General features: G+C 28.3%; 1 protein-coding gene across 1 annotated transcript in view; it reads right to left on the minus strand.

Moving 5' to 3' along the window:
* Positions 1 to 20,685, minus strand: part of LOC129616349 (neuronal growth regulator 1-like) — a 73,643-nt gene that overhangs the window by 39,717 nt on the left and 13,241 nt on the right. Inside the window, exons 4-5 of the mRNA XM_055531969.1 lie at positions 6,486 to 6,597; positions 6,242 to 6,417 (exon numbers count right to left, since the gene is read on the minus strand). Coding sequence (XP_055387944.1) covers positions 6,242 to 6,417; positions 6,486 to 6,597 — 288 coding nt within the window. The remainder of the gene's footprint in view (positions 1 to 6,241; positions 6,418 to 6,485; positions 6,598 to 20,685) is intronic.

The raw sequence follows: 20,685 nt of genomic DNA on the forward strand, positions 1-20,685 counted from the left end.
TTCATCAAAAAATTCAGAACAATCTTAGACTACGATACTCTAAATATGTTTCTCTACGATACATTCCGATCGGAAGTACTTTTCAAAAATCAATATTTTTACCATAAAGAAAAGAATTATTTTATTACCAATAAAATTAGAAAAAATTTCGGTTATTTAAAAAACAAAAAATTAAGAAGAAGTTTTCTTAGCCTCAGTAATAATTTCGATAGACAATTCTGCTGTTAATTTATTAAACACTAATAATTATTAACAACATAAAACTTGATAATTATGAAAAAACGTTAAAAAATTTGCAATTGAACTATTGCAAGATTTTATCGTATGTTCCAAAACAAACACACGTGACGTCGCGGATTTGTTATTCATTTTTCAGCTTAGGAAAACTGACTTAATCTCTCCCGACATTTTAAATAAAATTGTGATTAATTCCAACCTTAGGTCTCGTTCTCCTGATCTTTTCATGGTTCCTTTTCATAGGACCAATTACGGGAAAAATGAACCTGTCAGCAGAATGCTGCGTTTATGCAACAAACACAGACTTGACTTTTCACTGAAGAAAGACACGATGAAAAAGCTTCTATTTACTTATAGTTAAGTATAACACTTTCCTTTATTTTAACAAATTCTTGTTTTAGCTTTTCATTGTTTATATTCAAATTTAATGGAGTATTATTACTAATAAATTTTATTTTGTATAATTTTTAAATTTAATTTTTAAGTCAAAAATTTGTTCTGTCTAAAAAATATGTATCTGTATATGCATTCTTTAATTTTAAGTTATGTAAAATGTTTGAGCTAAACATAAAAAAAAATAAATAAATAAATAAGTAAGTTATACATTCGGTTATACAGCCAAATAAAATTTCAATTCTAGTCGAGAAATGAGAAGCGAAGTCGAGAAAAGAGGAGCGAAACAAATTTAGCATAGTGCATGAATTTTACTATTATTTAACCGAAATGGTTTTGTGTTTTATTTGATCTATAATTTTTAAATTTATTTTACCTATAATTGAATACATGTCTTAAACAATCTTACGGTACTAATAAATGATCAACTCTGCATTTATACCCGTATAAAAGTATGTGGGTATTATAATTTTACCTTATAGTTTGAAACGCTATGATAGGCTGAAATGTAGACATAAGTGTATGTTTTTGATCAGCGTCGACTTCTGTATCGATCAAACTATTTCTATTGCTCTGTCCGTCCGTCCCAACAATAATTCAAAAACCAAATGAGCTGTGCTCACCAAATTTTCACAAATGATTTTAGTACTAAATGTCGAAACATAAATTGGATGGCTGTGGTTAGGGTAGCTGCTCTGCAACTTTAAAAGTTATTAGTACTTAATTATTGAAGCACTGAAAAATTTCGCACAAGCAAAGATATTATGTGTAAAAATCATTGAAATTTCTTGACTTCTAGTGGTAACTTCTATACAGGTTCAAAATAATTGGTCATACTCATACCTTAAAAACTACTTAAGGTACAGTGCTGAAATTTTGTAAACAAATGTACGAATTGTATAAGCAGTTATTTTGTATAAAGAAATGGTCAATATTTTTGGTAAAATCTATTGAGATATCATGAGTGCTTATGATAGCTGCCAAAAGTTGTTTGGAATTATATCCGAAATTATAAAAGTATTGAAAATTCGCATAAGAAAATGTTTTATTAGAACTGATATATTTTTAAAACTAACTAAAATTTCTTGACTCGTGATGGAAGCTGCCATACAATTTCGAAAGTTACTTGATAGTTTATTATGGAAACTATTGAAATTACAGGGCTGAAATTTTGCATAAAGAAATATTATGATACTACAGCCATAAGTTAAAGTAATACTATAGCCATAAGTTACTAAGTAAAATTTTTTGCAGTGGTTTGATTTTATATGAAATAAGACTCGTGACAACTAAAGTGTACATATATGTTTATAAAATAGCGTTATACATATACAAATTCAAAATGTCATGTGAAACAGTGTGGCAATTATTTGATTTGGATAATTGTTTAGCTCAAACATGTAACAATCAGAATAAAGGTACTATCTAATTTAAATTAAAAATTTTAATAAATGTATTATAGAAGTCGAAATAAGAGATTCGTTAAATCTCGTCGGAATAGGACCTGTTTTTTATATTGAAGGAGATTGATAATATATTTATATATTAATTAAATTAATTGCTGTCAAAGTTTTTTTGTTTTTTATAAAAATTCTTTTTATTATATTTTAATTAAACAAATGCAAATTTTGTATTTTTCTTATTATTGCATTAATTTCGCTACTTAATTAAAAAAAATTATAAAATAATATTATTGTAACTCTTAAATTTGTAAGAATTTTGTTAAAACCGTTAAGAAATAAAAAAAAAAGACCATGGTTTTGTGAAAGAATCAGGACCCTCGCAAAGAAAAGTGTGATAAATAGGAACACTAAAACTGGACTTGATTACAGGCATTATATTTCAACAAGAAGAAATCGAGTAAACCTTGAAGTAAGAAAAATTAAAACAGTATATTGGTTTTGCTAACTAACCATCAACTGTATCTGGTAAAACTCTGGTCTGACATTTTAATCATTTATGCAGGGAACGAGATGCAGAAACACAACCTTCATTGAATATTGAACATGACATCACCAATGAATATTTAAAATATGGAGAGAATCTATATGTTCAATAGTTTAGGAGACTCTTCAATACTATTTTAGATCAACCGTTAATACCATGAAACTGGAAAACATGTATCACTATACTTGTACTCAGGGTGTGCGGGACTCAACGGTATTCCTGAAGCAGGGTGATGGTATGCATGCACATGAGCAAAAAACATTTAGTGACTTTTTTTTAGGGCCTTGTTCTCGAGTAATGGGGCCTCAAAGTTGAAACATGCAAAACCCGTCTTATTTTTACACTTTTATTTATAACTTGGGAATTGTGACAGGTAAATCCAATCTTGCAGATTAAAAGCTAATGAAATTTTAAACTCATTTTCAAATTTCTTTTAGTTTTATTTCAAAATTAAATAATACTTTGTATCAAATTTTTTAAGTTCTCAATTGTCAAATAATACAATATGTTTAAAACAAAAATAAATGCAATGCATCAAAAATTAAATTTAAATCTCAATTTTGACGATATTGAATGAATGGTACAACTTTTATTTGATGAAGAGCGTAATAGATTATCGAAAAAATTTAGTAAACTTTTTTGTAAAAAGTGAGCACCATGAAAATTCAGTTATGTTAGAATTAAAAATTAATAATGTAATCAGTAACAATAATAAAGTTCGCTCAAACCAATGGTTTGTATTTTAACACTTTTCCCTTCAATAAGTGAAAATACTGCTTTTAAAAACAGTCTCTGTATATCCGCCACACTATTAAAATTATTTTCATTCATAGACGAAACTATTTCTAGAATTACATATATTTAGGATGAACGATTTATGCAGTCTTTGAAATAAAGCAAAAATTAATATAAAGAGGGGTTACCATAATGCCCGATTTTAAGGGCTAATTGTGTGAGTATAGAAAAATAATTATATTTTTTAATGTCATGGAATTTACCGTTAGCTTTTTGCGGTTATAGAAATTTGAAAAAGCTTGCGGTTTCGGAAATATAAGGTGTCAAAAATTCAAATTTTACAGATTTCAAGAGAAGATAACTTGAGAGGGGGTGGAGATGGAAAAAAATTTTCTTTAAACGAAATTAAGCATTTGTTAGTGTCTAAAAGTTCCTAATTTCAGGCTTCTACAGGCCGAGGTCTACAAGAAAAACTATATCAAAAATTTGGAAAAAACGGACTTTAGATAACGGTAAAATTGAATGGCCACTTTGTTTTTCTAAAATTTAACTATAGTATACTGCACTAGGGGAAGCAAGCCACTGCCTTTCTGCGTTTGCAAAATTTCAAAAATACTTATGGTTTCACTCCACTAAATAGTTAAAAAAGGCTATTTTTAGGGTTTTGGGGGGTATAACTTCTAGAAGGGGGGAGATACGTAAAAAATTTGTTCTACGATAATAAGTTTCTAGTAGAGATCTATGTACGTATTAAATTTTAGCTTTCTATCTTCAAGGGTGTGGAAGTTTTGTAAACAGACACACAGACAGACGGATGGACAGAGTGAAACTAATAAGCACTTTTTTTCAAAAAATTTTTGGAAAAGTGCTAACAAATGCGGTCAGTAAGTATATAATATGAAACAATATTATATATCACGTGAAAATACAAAATTGTATTTAATGAAATACATTATAAATAATAAAATATATATGCATATATGTTTGTTATAGTTAAGGATATATGCACAACATAACCGACATTATCCCAGTTTTCAAGAATTTAGCAAGCTTTTAGTAAACATACCTAACAAAATTAACTTACATATAAAATTCATAAAAATTGGTTCAGCCAAACTGTATATACTAATCAGCACAGACAGGCAGACAAATAGACAAATAATCAGACTGACAGACAGATTAGCATATTTCTAAAAATAGTTTATTAAAGCTTCTCTGTCATGAATAAGTGCTTTCCCACGGAAAATTTGACATCCGAGTGCCATCACATAACCTCCCTTATTGTGTGCATTACTGTCTGTAAAATTGTCGCTACCTCTGTAAAAATCAGATGATAATTTAATGATAATTTTCGATGTAAGATGTATTACAGAAATATCTGCAGTTTAATAAATTTAGATATAAAACGTGTTTGTCAAATAAGTAACAATCATCATATCCCGAGCGCAGAAAGAAAAATGGCATACTTTTGATTGAACATTTTCATAAGGTTTCATAGTAATTAAAGAAATTTCAACTTATAAAATATTACCACTACTTTAAAAGTTAATGCCTGCACAATCAAAAATGAAAATCTATGATCATTCGAAACAACAAGTAGTGAAGGACTGAAGGAAATTTCTATGTATGAAATGAATTTCGATGTAACGGTAAAAAAATGAATATCATATCACAAATTGACAAACAACACACAGCAAAAAGAAAATATTGAATTATTTTTCAAAACAAAATAACGGATTTTAACTGTTATATTTAAAAGTTTGCTCGAGAAAAAAATATTTTACAGTACTTTTTACATGTGCTCTCATATTCATTAGTGAAAGAAATTTTTTTACACATGACTTCTTGTTGTGTCATTTTTTGCTCTGATGCATCAATATCGATACACGAACATTTGCACTAACCAGTGAAGTTTCATAATAACATAACTTTCAATCAAAAGTTTGAAAAAAACTTATTATCAAATTCAAAAAAGTTTTTTCAATGGTTGATAATTTTTCCGAAATATAATTTTTTTTTTTATTAGTATGAAAAGAAAACTTCCTTTTATTCGGTATAAAATGCTTTTTTTTTATTTTTTGCCAATATATTTCGTGCGCTACATACGCACTTTATCAAAGCTGATTTTCAAAGAAGAAAACCTTATTTCAAAGAAGAAAATCCACTTTGATAAAGTGCGTATGTAGCGCACGAAAAATAATAGCAAAAAATAAAAAAAAAGTATTTTATTCCGAATAAAAGGAAGTTTTCTTATTATCAAATGTTAAAATGGGAGCAATCCAATTCGCTTACACGAATGAAGACTCGAGTATTGAATGCTTCTTCATAACTTTTCACTTTCGTATATTTATAGTTTTAAGAAATTTATTGTTGTTATCAGTGCCATGAATTATGTGAAATTTCATATTAGAGCAACTTACGCTCATTTTATGAACTTATGATTGTATTTTTAATTGCTGCACTTTGTATAAACAAAACCATTAAAAAAAACAAAAAATTTTTATAATTTCATTAGGTAAATATACATATATGTATGTGTCTAAAAGAGACTAAAAAGTGGAGCGGCTCTTTAAATAATAAAAGTATTGAAAATACAAAGCTAAAAAAATGTGCACTTACAGCTAAAGGAAAAGTTGCTGAAAAATTTTAACAGCCTTTTAAACAATGTTCATCTGAATTTGTTTTTTTTTTCACAAATAAATTCTAGTAGCTTTAGAAGTGTTTAATTTACGAAAATAATGTTTAAAAACTCTTCAAAGTGACATTTTCGTTGCTATTTTTGATTCTCTACAACGACATTTTTGCATAAAGTTGTTAATAAATTACAACGCCGTAAACATAATTGTATTTGAAAAACATAATATTTCTAAATATTTCTCTAAAAGATATCTAATTATATATGTACAAACATTTTTGGTTATATATATACCTTTTAGCACATGAACAAAAACACTCGACGGTTTAGCATTAGCCGGAGCACATGTGTAATTACCACCATGACGAACAGTCGCATTTTTAACATGCAAAAAACTAGACGGTAATTGGCCCGATGTAACTGTTACTCCATGGTCTAAGTCATAATTTATCATACGGGACTCGTGGTACCTGCCAATCAACGAGTTATATTATAGATAATGTGATATTTTATGAATTAATTAAATAAAAAAACTTACCAGAATACATATAAAGGACTCTCTGTAGCTCTTTTTAATTTACATTCAAGCTTCAATGTGGAACCTTCATTTATATGTACATCAGGGGCTTCCAAAATTTCAGCTACTGCCTCTGTTTAATATAAAAATATATACGAAAAGAAATTTAGAAAACAAGTGAAATAAGTTTTTTAACGTTGAGTTAATTTAATTGCATTAATTAAATTAAAACTTTTTAATATTCGATTTATTCCTGAAATTTAAGTTTCAATTTTGCGTATATTTATAAAACTTTTTTAAATCACATTTTTAACCCCGCTGGGTTGGGAGTAGAAATACCCTCAGCAGGCATACTTCTGGTATGAGTCCATTAAAATCCGCACAAAATCCAGGCGCACCTTATCATCCAGAATGGACGGCTTCCTGGTCTGTGCCTGATCCCAGAGCGACGGTAGTGCAAGAAACCCTGAGTTAATATATATAGAAGTTATAAACAAATATGAAATGTCTAATAATAAGAATATTAATGCGGTAGAGATATCTACCAAAGCGCCGGCAGAGGCCACGGCTGTCGAAGAGGGCTTGGCTGGATGCTTAAGACGTTCAAAGAAGTCCGCAGTAAAATCAAAATAAACACACTGACTTGTATCTAGCAACCCCAAAGCGATTTTTGAAAAATGTCAGTAAATAAAATACGCGTAACGCAGCATTCTAAATGGAAGGCACGAATCGGAGGTTTCTCTTAAAGCTAAAAATATCTATGTATATCTGTTGTTACAAAACCCCTTGGGGAAGGAATTGATGTAATATAAAAAAGCATATTTTTAAGCATCTATATGCGTGAGGGAAATAGATTCTTACTGGGAGGTGACTAAAAGTTGCAATGAGAGGTGACTGAGAGTTGCGATGTTCTTATCGGTCTGCTGGCAGTCCCACTTATTGATGCTAACAAAGACCCGGATCTAATTGACTTTTTTATATGTAAAAGGATTTCAGCAAAGCTTTTGGACTTGGAAGATGATTTTAATTTGAATTCCGATAACTCTGCTGTAATATTAACCCTTAGTGAGAATCATGCTACGAAAGGAGAAATACAACATTATGTCAATATACAGACCACCATCACAACAATCCATAGAAGTTGACAATTTTTTCAATTTATTAGATAATCATTTGCCTTTTTTGGACAACAACACAAAGGCTAAAATTATTTTATTAATAAATTGGACATAACAAAATAGAATAAAATAAACGAATATGTAAAATGATACAAAAGCGTAATTGATTCGAATGGATTTTACTTATGCAACAAAAAACCCACTAGATTTAAACCGACCGGATTATACAATGCACGTTAACAATATGAGTTTAAAATTTGTTTTTGCAATATCTACAATTAGTTCTCATTGTTATATACGAAGTATTCGAATCTCACAAACCACTCTATAGAAACTGCCAAGTTTCATGAATCTAACTCTATTATTTTTTTGAATATTTTAAATTAGCTTTTGGAGTTCCATGGCAGCTACTCAAACCTGTTAGGCCATTCCATCAAAACTTAAGAGATATGTGAGCTGATATTGTACACATGACTGCCAAGTTTCATCAATCTAATTCTATTATTTTCCCAGATCATTAAAATTTACTCTTGGAATATTATAAAGAAATATATATTTTGATCAACAATTGGACACATGATTGCCAAGTTTCATGAATCTAACTTTATTATTTTTCCAAATATTTAAAATTAGCTTTCGCAGTTGTATGGCAGCTACCCCAACCCGTTATCCTAAATGGCTCAATTACAAAATTTCTTTTGCGTCGTTTGCGCAAAAGAAAAAAACTTGTGAAAGTTTGGTACCGATTGCTTCATTCGTTTTTGAGTTATCGTGCGATCGGACGGAATTTAATTGCGTTGTTTAAATAAACGCAGAATTTTACGCTGAGGTAAAATATATATATATATGTATGTCCATACCGGAGATGACTCCTTCAAGTGGTTACAAACTCCATACCAAAGTTAATATATCCTTCACGAAGTGCAGGGTATGAAAAAGATAACAGGTTTTCAAAACAATGGATAGATGATAAAGTCGTGACATTGATAAAAAGGAAAAATTACTGGCACAACAAATGAACAAGAAACTATGACAATGAATATATAAAAACTAAATTCAAATATTGGTTAAATAAATTTACCTCAATCAAGAGAAAAAGAAAAAGGGAATATGGAAAAATATTAAAGAGATTTTAACACTTGAAAAAAATGATAAAATAAACAAATTTTTTAAGAACCGTGATAATAACGAGAAGATAATAAAACTAAATGACTTCAACAACTACTAGTAAACTAGTAAAATAGGTGAAAATATGACAAAAATCGTAACATCTGAAATTTATTTCTAATAAAGTTGGGTCAAACCTATGATTTGTATTGTAGCACATTTCCCTTTAACATGTGAAAATTCTGCTTTTAAACACAGTCTATGTATCACACTATAAAAATTATTTTCATTCATATACACAACTATTTCTAGGATTGCATATACTTAGGATTAACGATTTACGCAGTCTTTGAAATACAGCAAAAATTAATATAAAGTGGGGTTAACATAATGCTCGATTTTAAGGCTTAATTGTGCGAGTGAAGAAAAATAATTATATTTCCTAATGTCATGGAATTTACCGTTAGCTTTTTGCGTTTATAGAAAAAGCTTGCGGTTTCGGAAATATAAGGTGTCAAAAATTAAAATTTTATAAAACTTCAAGAGGCGATAACTTGAGAACGGGTGGAGATGGAAAAAAACTTTCTTCTAACGAAATGAACTATTTATTAATGTCTAAAAGATAAAATTTCAAGCTTCTACAGGCTGGGGTCCAAAAAAACGAAAATCAAAATTTGGATCAAAAATTTGGAAAAAAAGGATTTTAGGTAACGGTAAATTTGAACGACCATTTTGTTTTTCTAAAGTTTAACTATAGTATACCGCGCTAGGGGAAGCAAGCCCCTGCCTTTCTGCGTTTGCAAAATTTCAAAAATGCTTATGGTTTCATTGCAACAAATAGTTAAAAAAGGCCATTTTTAGGGTTTTGGGAGAGTATAACTTCTAGAGGGGGGGAGATAGATAAAAATTTTGTTCTACGGAAGTAAGTCTCTAGTAAAGATCTATATACATGTAAAATTACAGCTTTCTATCTTCAAGGGTGTAGAAGTTTTGTAAACAAAAAAAGTGTCCACGGACGGACGGACGGACCGAGAGAAACTAGTAAGCACTTTTTTTCAAAAAATTTTTGGAAAAGTGCTAAAAATATGAAAATAGCAAAGCCAAAAAATTTACAGTCAAGAAGGCGACGCTACAAAAAACTATTAACTGTATACATAAACTTGAATACACGAATTGTGTGTGAGCTACAATAACGACATACAAATAAGGGTTATCAAAGAATGTTTGAATAAACTAGCACCATTTTTACCGACCGTATTGTGTAAACAATAGGTAGGTTTTGTAATGGCAACAAATTTTGCATATCGAGTTTTCAGTGGGAATGTACTTCTCCATAGTAGGGAAGTGTAAATAAACTATTTTTAGCAACCTGTCGGTCTGTCGGTCTGTCGGTCTGTCCGTCTGTCCGTCTGTCGGTCTGTGTGTGCACGCGTATATCTCAAGTTCGGCTGAACCGATTTTGATGAAATTTTATATGTAAGTTTGTTTCCACCATGGCACGGATCGATCAACTTTTGGTATATATCAGGTCTCGGCAACTGCACTTTTTAACAAGCCTGTTTTGACACTTTTGACCATTTTGAAAAAAATATTCAACCGATTTATTTGCAATTTCATATATAAGTTTTGCTTGACCGGCCGCGAAAATTCCTATGTTTTGGAAGAAATAAGGCAACAGCAACTGGACGTTTGCTATGGGCCAAACATACATTTTTGCGTATATAAACAGAAATAATCATCCGGTTTCATTGAAATTTAAAATTTGAATTCCTCGTACTAAAGCAATGAACATATAAATTTTTTGGAAAGATCAGGGCTCGAAAACTGATTTGCGGGCCGATTTTACATTTTTCACCATATCTACGGAACGAATTGATGGAATTTCTTGACATTTAATATTTGAGAAAAATAATAAAGTCAGATTCATGAAACTTGGCAGTAGTGTGTCGAATTATGGATCAGATATATTTGCGAAGTTTTAGTTTAATTGCTTGGCAGGTTCGGGTACCTGACATACAACTTCAAAAGCTAATTTTAAATATTTGGAAAAATAATAAAGTCAGATTCATGAAACTTGGCAGTTGTGTGTCCAGTTATATCCGTGAAGTTTCTATAGAATGGTTTCACAGGTTTGAATAATTGCTATACAACAACGAAAGGTGCAGGGTATAATTCAATCGGCTTATACCGACCGAAACGTTTTTACTTGTTTTTTCTTTATTTTGATAAAATCGACTTTTGAATAATTCTTTTTTTTTCTAATCAGTTTTTAATGATATTTAATATAGAGGTATTTTACTTTAAGTCAAAGGATTTTTGCCGCACTAGAGCTATGGTGCAAATCGTGGTTTAATCCTTTTAATAAATATTTGAAATCGTAGATTAGAATTAAAAAAAGTTTAGTCGACTGTGAAAGGAAGAGTTTGATTTGAAGATGCTTCAGTAAAATTTATTGTATTAGCACCTCTTTCATTATCAATCACTATCCAAAAGTTACAATAACCTTTTTAGTAACCAACGTTAACTTATATGATGCAATTTTTGGTGCCATAACCTGATGACCTTCAACAGATTTTGTACTAAGTTCTGTGTTATCGTTTTCATCCCTTTAGCTTTCAACACATGATGCAGGTGAAAGTTATCATCATCTGACGATTCTTATTAATTATGTGGAAAATTTTGGTAAAGATGATTCTGACAATTCTTTGAACTTATCCATTCCGTAATTTTTTATCTATTATTAATTATTCACTGAATAACTTTTTGTTTGTTTTCCGATTTTATTTATTAAAATATTTTATTTGTATTTATTAAATTCTTAATGTTTAATATTAGCTTTTACTATTTGATTTTCCCTATTTGTCGAGTCAACTCAAAACCAATGTATGCAAGAAACCTTTATGCTAGTCGTGTGTCGTTCGCGATGAACTAATCTTAAAGAACGAATCACTTCACTGAACTTACCTGATTAGTTCACTTCTTCAAAAATAAATCGTTCATCGTTCACTATGAATTCCAATTCTCTTTTCTAGTTATCAAAAAAAATTACTGCATATACATATTTTATTTACAATTGGTAGTTGATATACATTTTATATTTTTCCTTATTTCTTTCTGTATTAATACATAAACTCCTATAATGTACAAGATGTCTTAATTTTTTGCGTATGAGTGTATCCAAAGTTTTTTGTCCAGAAAAAAAACTATTCATTTCTTTAGTATCCATATAAATTTTATGCGGGAATGCTATAACGCTGAGGGGCAAAATAATTTTACTTCATTTTTAAAATTTAATTTTAATTTAAATTTAGTGAGTAATTATGTTAAATTTTTTGTGTCACATATTTTTGGTTCGGAAAATCGAAATAATTTTAACGTAAATAAATGTCAGCTTTTTTCAAAGACATCAGATGTTTTATGGCATCTGAATAATAATGCTTCATTTGTTGTTGTTTTCAATATCATATTTCGTCACCAAGCTTTAAAAAAATATACATACAGAATATAATATATGTATGTACGTATGTAGTTAGAATTTTATTTTTATTGTTCCAAGCGAAAAAATTTAAAATGCTAAATTTTAATACATTCAATGAACATACATATATTTGAATACAATTATCATTTAATTTTTTCCTAAACCTTTTCTTTATTTGAAAAATTTAATAATTAATGTTTTTCTATACGTCAAACCACATTTAGGGAGCTTTAAAAAAAATCTACATACACATTTATGTACTTAACTATTATAAAAATATTTTTTTGGAAATTTTCTTTAAACTTTAACACAAACACAAACGAGAACACAAGAAACACAAGTTTAAGAAACACAAACCGAGAACGAGAAATAAATAATATTTCGAACCTGGACCTTTTGCATAGAAATCGTATGCTATACGCATACCTATATACTATTACGTTATATAATATTAGCATTAACTAAGTATATATTCACACATTTTATTCTCCTGTATTATAAAATATAAATACATATGGGCATGGATTTTAATAGCGAATTATTTGTTGCGTAAATAGTAATTGATCACTTAAAGTGCTTATTGTGAAAGATATTTTACAATTTTATGCGACATAACTCAAGTTCTGAAATAAATTACTCAAAAGATCTCCAAGCAACTAATTATTTGCTTAGTTATTTATTTATTCGTAATTAGTTTTTGGAGCTTTTCTTATTATAAGTTTCATCTTAAAAAATATTAGGAAAAAAGCATATCTAAATGTAGATTTTGGGTGTGTTTTTGAAGAAAAAAAGTAAACTCAAAATATCTCACACACAGAATGGAACACAATTTTAAAACTACAGGCATAATACTTGCAAGGCTTCCAATGCAAGCACACTCGACTAGTTTTTTATGTAAATATTTTATATTGTTAATAAATAAAGTTGGGTTAAATCAGTGGTTTGTGTTGTAGCACTTTTCTCTTCAACAAGTAAAAATACTGCTTTTATATAGAGTCTATAGATACCTACCGCACAACTAAAATTATTTTCATTCATATACTTTTTGATACCATTCATAGACGTATTTTTTTTAATGTGATGGAATTTACCGTTAGCTTTTTGCGTTTGTAGAAACTTGCGGTTCAAAAATTCAAATTTTACAAATTTCAAGAGGCTATAACTTGTGGAGAAAGAAAAAAAATTTTCTTCTAAAGAAATGAACAATTTGTTAATGTCTAAAAGCCCCTAAAATTTCAAGCTTCTGCAGGGTGCGGTCTAGAAGAAAAACGATATAAAGTATTTGGAAAAAACGGACTTTAGATAACGTTAAAATTGAAGGGCCACTTTGTTTTTCTAAAGTTTAACTATAGTATACTGCATTAGAGTAAGCAAGCCTCTGCCTTTCGGACGGACGGACAGAGTGAAACTAATAAACACTTTTTCTCAAAAAATTTTTGGAAAAGTGCTAAAAAGGAAGCATTCAACTGGGCCTGTATGTCTTATTTTAATGGATAAGTGTTTAAAAAAGGATAATAATTATGATTGCTAAAAAAACTAAAAAAAATAAAAAAAAATTAATCATTCTAACCCATTATGGATTACAATAAAAGGTTAAAGTAAATTAAACAAAAGACTAAAAAAATTGGAATAGGATTTCAGTTTTTTTCGAGGATTAAAAATAAAGATAATATTATAATTATTTTTATTCTATAAATTATAAGAAAAAATAAATTTAAACTTAAATGGTTTGAAATTTTTATTTCTTCAAATTTAAGAAATTACTTATAATTTAACAGTTTTTTTAGTAAAAGTTTTGAATTTTTCTCTACATGTTAAACTTTTTGGTTTATATAAATAGAGACATTTTGTGATTCGAAACTTATTTCTAATTTATAAAACCCATTACATATTATTTTCTCTGAATTTTACCATAAATACGAAGAGCCATGTAATTGTAACCAAAAAACATGCAATTATATATACATATAGAAGAGAAGTGAATGAAGTGATCGATTGAACGAGATTTTATAATTGGTCATTGAAAATAGGAATTCGTTCAGAACTATAATCACTGAAATAAGCGATATTGCCCATGAACCTTTTTAACGCATAAAATTCACACGTTTATCTCTTTTTTTTGTTTTTAAATATTGTGTTGCATTAAGAGAATAAAATATGTTAATCTCTTCTTACACTGTTTTAATTGTATGAAACAGTGTATAACGTTCATACACTTCAACGTTCAACGAGAAAAGTTTTTTTTTGTCAACATTTTAGTTCAAAGAAAAGAGGTTTTTTTGTCAACATCTAAAGCAACGTATGCAAACATATGTTAATTTATATTATTTAAATTTTAAAAAATTTTCGAATAAATAGAGGTAAAAGCAACATACATTTAAGGTTTAGAAATAAAGCAATGTAATCCGATTATACACTTTTTCTTTATAAACTGTTTTTCCAACGTGAATTATACACTTTAAAAACAATACCGCAATAAATATTTAGAATTACTTGAAATAGTTGTACCTATGAAATCGACTACGGAGAATCCAATACCGATCATACCAACTTGATATGAGAACGCCAACTGAAAGTAAATGTAACGCATACAATATAAAATCTATTAAACAACAGTTAAATTTGTTGTTAAAACAATGTGTTCTAAAATTTGGGATCAGGGACGTGCAATATCTTTAATGAAGCGGTAACACATAGTTACAAAGAAATTGAAAAAATAATTGACAGTTTTACGAACATTTTTGAATAGCAGTTAGATTGGATTCTTTTACTTAAAATTTAGAAACAAGATGTTATTATATTTTAAATAATATGTCTTTCCTTGTAAATTTAAATGCTTTCTTATTTATTTAATGTTCAATTTTTTTCATTATCTACTTAATTCATTACTTCTTTTAAACTTAATTGTTTCAATCGTGTTCATTAATCGCTACTAGCAAGGCAAAACATCTTAAGTCAGACGTTTTTGAACTTTTGAATACTAAATCTATATTTCGCTCTGAATCCGGTATCTTTAGCCCCTCCGTTTCATTTTACGCACCTGGTAAAATCCTTTTAAGTTCATATCCTTCAATTCTGCAAAACATCTTAAATCGGACTTAAGATGTTATGTCTTTTTTATTTTTGGATATTTTGGATACTAAAAAGACAAATAATTTTAAGTCGACATAAGATGCTATGCCTTTTGCAAAACCGTGAAATTTTACATTCTTAAGTCGAAGAGTCCATACACACCGTTTGTCCAAAATGCAAATCATCTTAAGTCTACTTAATATGTTTTGCCTTATTACGTTTTGTACATTCAGATGTTATATTTTTTTAAATATCATTTAATTTCAAATTATTTTAATATAAAAATACAAGTAGTTTAGCTGTAATAAACTAAGGTATTAATTTAAACAATAGTTTACTACATTGGCAAATAAAGAAAAATATTGTTGAGAACTGAAAGTTTCTTAATACTGTTAAAATATAATTTAGATAGTTTTAATTTAGATATGTAGTAAATAATTTGCTTTCGAAATTTTAAAATTGAAAATGTTCATGTCGTTTCTTGTTTAAGAAAGAGATAAATTCGTTATTCACGCAATGTGTCTTCAAATCAAAACAAAAAAAAAAACACAGAGTCAAAAATGTTAAAAACCTGGTAAATTGAGCTCTGTTTTTATTTCATTCAACATATTCTTAATTACATAAATTATTTAAAATATCATCACTTAATAATCACTCCGTAGTTACATAGATTTATAAAAATCATTATTAAGCACATTATGCATTAAGAGGTTTTATTTTCCAAAACTGGCAACTAAACTAAATTTTATTTATTTTTCACTATTGTTTGTATGTTTGTTTGAATATGTATATGGACTGCATATACAAACGGACAACAAAATTTATTAGAAAACAAATACAGAGAAAACTATCACTCCTAGGTCTGGATTACCAACACATAATAAAATGTTAATGTATAACAAAGTGATAAAGCCTATACGGACGTATGTCTTGCAGCTATTGGGTTGTGCTAAGCATCAAACAAATACAAACTTTCCAGAACAAATTCCTTCGTAATATGGTGGGTGTTCCTTGGCATGTGCGCAATGGTGATATTCATAGAGATTTGGGTGTAGCCCAAGTGAGGATATAGGGAACTGTACCATCAAACATAGGGCGCATTTGTCGAGGTCTGCCGACTTATAAGGGAGAGGGTTTGGACAAAAAAAAAATGCGAAGGTTTTTTAGAAAATGTAGGAGGAACTTTGTTTATGTTTCGTTTATGTAAAGACATCTAGGGCTAGTTTTGGGAGGTTGAATAAAATCAATTCGAAAAAATATTAGAGCAATGAGTTCTAGGCAACTCTATTTCCTGTAATAAACCTACAAATAGGATGTAGTAATGGTTGATGATATACAATTTTTGAGTAAAAATTGCCATATGTTTGCTAGCAGAATCACGTTGCCTCATCAGTTGATTTTTCTTGTATCGCCACTATTTTATTGAATGCCTGCAGAACGACTCATTTTAGTTTAAAGTTCTCTCTAAATATCCAATTTAGTAAAACACCAACAAATGTTATATATTAAATAATTGAGAAATTTCTATAATTTAGAGAATATGTAAAACTTTTGTAGGCAAGAAGAGACGTTTTGGGTAATATAAAAAATTATTGGAAGCACTTAGCCGAACACTGCAAGGTTCGAAAGAATCTACTCAGCTTTTTGGCGGAAAAACCACTCTCTCTGTTATGTAACTAGGTTTTCAGGATTAATTTCCTGAATGAACAAAATAAAATTCTACTTTATTCCATTTACTTCATTCCATGTAAGTAAAACTAGCTCGTGATCTTAAAGCAAAGCATACTCCAACATATCTTACATATAAGAAGCCAACATAGAATGGAAATTCGTTAGTTTTGACAAATTTTGGGTCCTAAACTTAAACAGTAACATGTTTATAATAGTATCTGGGGTAATATCTCTTAAAGACAGCCAGAGTTTTCAGGACGAATATTCAGTAGCTATTTTGAACATGTGTTGCATAATATAGATACGAGGGTTCTTGTGCGCAATCAAAATTCACATTCTAACATAAGAAAAAAAATTTTAAACATTTGCAATTACTAGAAAAAAGGAGGAAAGCGCATCTACCAATCTCCTCTAGGGCCCTCCTGATAATACGGGCTAATAGGTACAGCGTACAGGAAGTAGAGTTTTGATCAAAGTATACCTATTAATAAGTATGTCGACTCGTTCCATTCCGTCAGTTTTCCATTGCATTTTGCTGCCAAATTCTTAAAATATTCCATTTTTATTTAGAAATAGATGGTAATAAGAGTTGTGTAGGCAAGAAAGAAACAAAATATTGTAAACAAATGAGTGTATCAAAAACATTGAACTGAAATATAATTAAATTAAGTCAGGTAAAAATTTTATTTTTATTTTGATAGTAACAAAATTAATTTTTTTAATTTCACTTTATTAATGTTAGGTAAAAAATTCGATTGTATGAAAGCAAAAGATATGAGTTTGAAATTTCATGTATGAATGTACACAATTTCATACATGTATTTATTTTATTTATTTTATTTTTCCGTAATAAAAAAATAAAAACACCAAAAATTTAAATTTTAGTTTTATTTATTTATTTAACTTTACTTTAATCTTAGGACTAAGTTAGTTAATTTATTTATTTCAATTTACTTTAATCTTAGGATTAACAGTAAAACTGAACTTTTCTTTTTGAAAGCAAACTTAGTAATAAATATTGATATAAAATGAATTTATTAACCTAAGGTACTTGGAAGCATAAAACTATTTAGTCAGCAGTAATTACTTTAAGTGTGTTAATTATATTTTTGTATGTAATTTGATATTTTAACTTTTATTTGAAAACAATTTTTTTTATGTGAAAGTAATTACTGTTGATTGTGAGTTTTTTTGATATTATGCAAAAATATGAAAATAAGAATTATGAAATTTATGGGAAAGATTTTTTTTTTTATTATTTTAAGTTAATGGAAAATTTTGTTAAATTTTATAAAAGAAAGGCGACGGAAATGAGGTGTCGTCTTTCAAATTGACTTTATTTGAGTTTTCTGACATATCTCCTCCTTCCCTTGTTTGAGGACTCTCCTGAGTCGTCATATTAATTTTAATTTTAAAAATTTTGTGCTTCCAGGCAAATGTTATAATTATGATCAAAATGGTAAGTATACAAATAGATGTAATAATTTCGTATATATAATATGATTTTCTTTTGTATTTTATTTCTGTAATCTTGTTAAAATTTTCAATTTGATTTAAGATAATATTATCAAAACTTAATTCATTATTTACATTTGCAATATTTTCTTCAAAATTTGATAATAAAAAAATATGTTTAAATTCAGTTTTTTCATTTTTTATTGTAAAATTGTTGATATTTATAGAACAGCTGTTGTTAAAATTAATCAAATAATTTCCATTCATAAGAAATGATCTTTCATCACAATTGCTTGAAAGATTTACATTATATTGGTTTTTTGCAATTACTAAACCTTCTTGGATTTCTAAAATTTCTGAAACATTATTAAATGATTTATTACAATTTCTTTTAATTAGGCAATTGTTTGATGGTTTTAAATTTTTTAAGTCTGTATTTTTTGTGTAAGTAAAAGTTTTATTATCATATTTTAAAATATTTTCCGGAGTAAATTTTAATTCTCTATTTGTATTGTCAGTCATTGGTATTAGTAATGAAACTGTTAATTCTATAAATTCTTTTGGAATATTTATAGCGAAAATTAAATTGTTTTTGTCGTCAGTTAAAGTTCCTACTTTTATATTATGGAGTTTATCAAAGTCAATGTCGTATCCAATAATTTCTTCCTTTGTTAGTAAACTACTGTATATTGTACCTGATCTTGCTGATGAAATGTTATCTTGTGAGTGTTCTATATTGTCTTGTAAAATTTTCAGTTTTAAAGCATAGTCAGTGTAGATTGTTTGTGTAAATAATTGTTTTTCATGTTCTCTAATCATGTTAAATTTTCTCGAAATTGTATTTCTGTCTTGTTCTATTGCTTCTTTAAGTTTTACAAAAGACTCGTTGAAATTTTGATTAATTTTTACTTGTTTGTTTAAATTGGTTATTGCCATATGATTATTTTGTGTTATAATGTTTAGGTGATTTTCGATTTCTAATCTGTCTGTATTGTCCATTGTCTCATAAAGCTATTTATGTACTGTGCCTACAAAGTTAATTAGACCTCGTTTTTGTCTATGTGGAATTAATGTATGTATTTTTGTACGAATTGTTTGTATTTGAAGTTTTAAAGTGTTTTCTCTTTCGTCAAGGTTTGCATATTTTATATTGGTTTCAAAAGTATTTAAAATGTTTGAAATTTCTTCGATGTTAACGATATGTAATATTGTGTCGTAAGTTTTTACTAATTTAACGTCATTTAATTTTATTTCTGAGTACCCAAGGTCTGTATTAATCTGTTCTACTGTCAGATGTCCCTGGCAGTAACTCAGCATTATCGTCAGCAGTAACATTTTGAATATTAATTTTACCTGCAAATTTAGTCTTTCGTTTAATATTGGATGAATGAATGTTATCTAGTTTATGTTTATTGTATTTGGGTTGCTCTTTATGTCTAACACTTTTATAACTTTTTAAATATAACCCTCTATTCTATTATCTTGGTAGTTTTCCCTTTTTTTTATTATTTTTATTTACAATTCTAGTTTTTTCTTTGAGAATATTATTATAAATTGTCTTGACGTCACATTTCCCTTCTTGGATGTTTATGGGTTTTTCGTTAGTTGTAGAATGATAGCTATTATTGTACCATTCTATAGCCTTAGAAACCTTTTCTTTAATATTAAGTTCTTTATTTTCTATTCCTAGCATTCTAATTGTCTCACTAAGAGTGTTATGTAACCGTTCTATGTCATAGTTACCGGTATGTGAATTGGGTTTAACTAAATGGAGTTCAATATTTTCGTTTCTTATATTTATACTACGAAATTCGTTATCTGTCACTAATTTTGTAAAATGTCCTCTTTGTGATTTATAGTCCCTGAGTTTTTCAATTATTGTCTGATTGTTTCTATCTTCAAGGTAATAAGCTGTCGCGAATTTTGAAAATTTGTCTAAGAAAGTTAAAAAATTTGATTTGGAATTAGTATATACATCCATGTGTAGAATTTGTTTAATATTTTTTGGAGTTTCGGTGAATTTAAATTTATCTTTTATTGGGTTTCTATCGTACTTTACTCTACTACATATGTCGCAGTTATTGATATACTTTTGAATAAGAAGTTTAAGATTTGGGAAATATATATGACGTTTTAAACCCTCGTAATTTTCTAAAATTCCTGTATGTCCAGTTTCTAATCTATGGTATTTATTTATTTGTTTATAAGCCTCTCCTTCTGCCTTCATATCCTTTGCATGGAATGAACATTTTACGAACCTAATTGTACCAATGTCACTAAATAGATCTTTTATTTTTTGTTGCAAAATATTATATTGATA

Source organism: Condylostylus longicornis, unplaced genomic scaffold, assembly GCF_029603195.1.
Source record: "Condylostylus longicornis isolate FDR11 unplaced genomic scaffold, ASM2960319v2 ptg000184l, whole genome shotgun sequence".
Classification (NCBI taxonomy): domain Eukaryota; kingdom Metazoa; phylum Arthropoda; class Insecta; order Diptera; family Dolichopodidae; genus Condylostylus; species Condylostylus longicornis.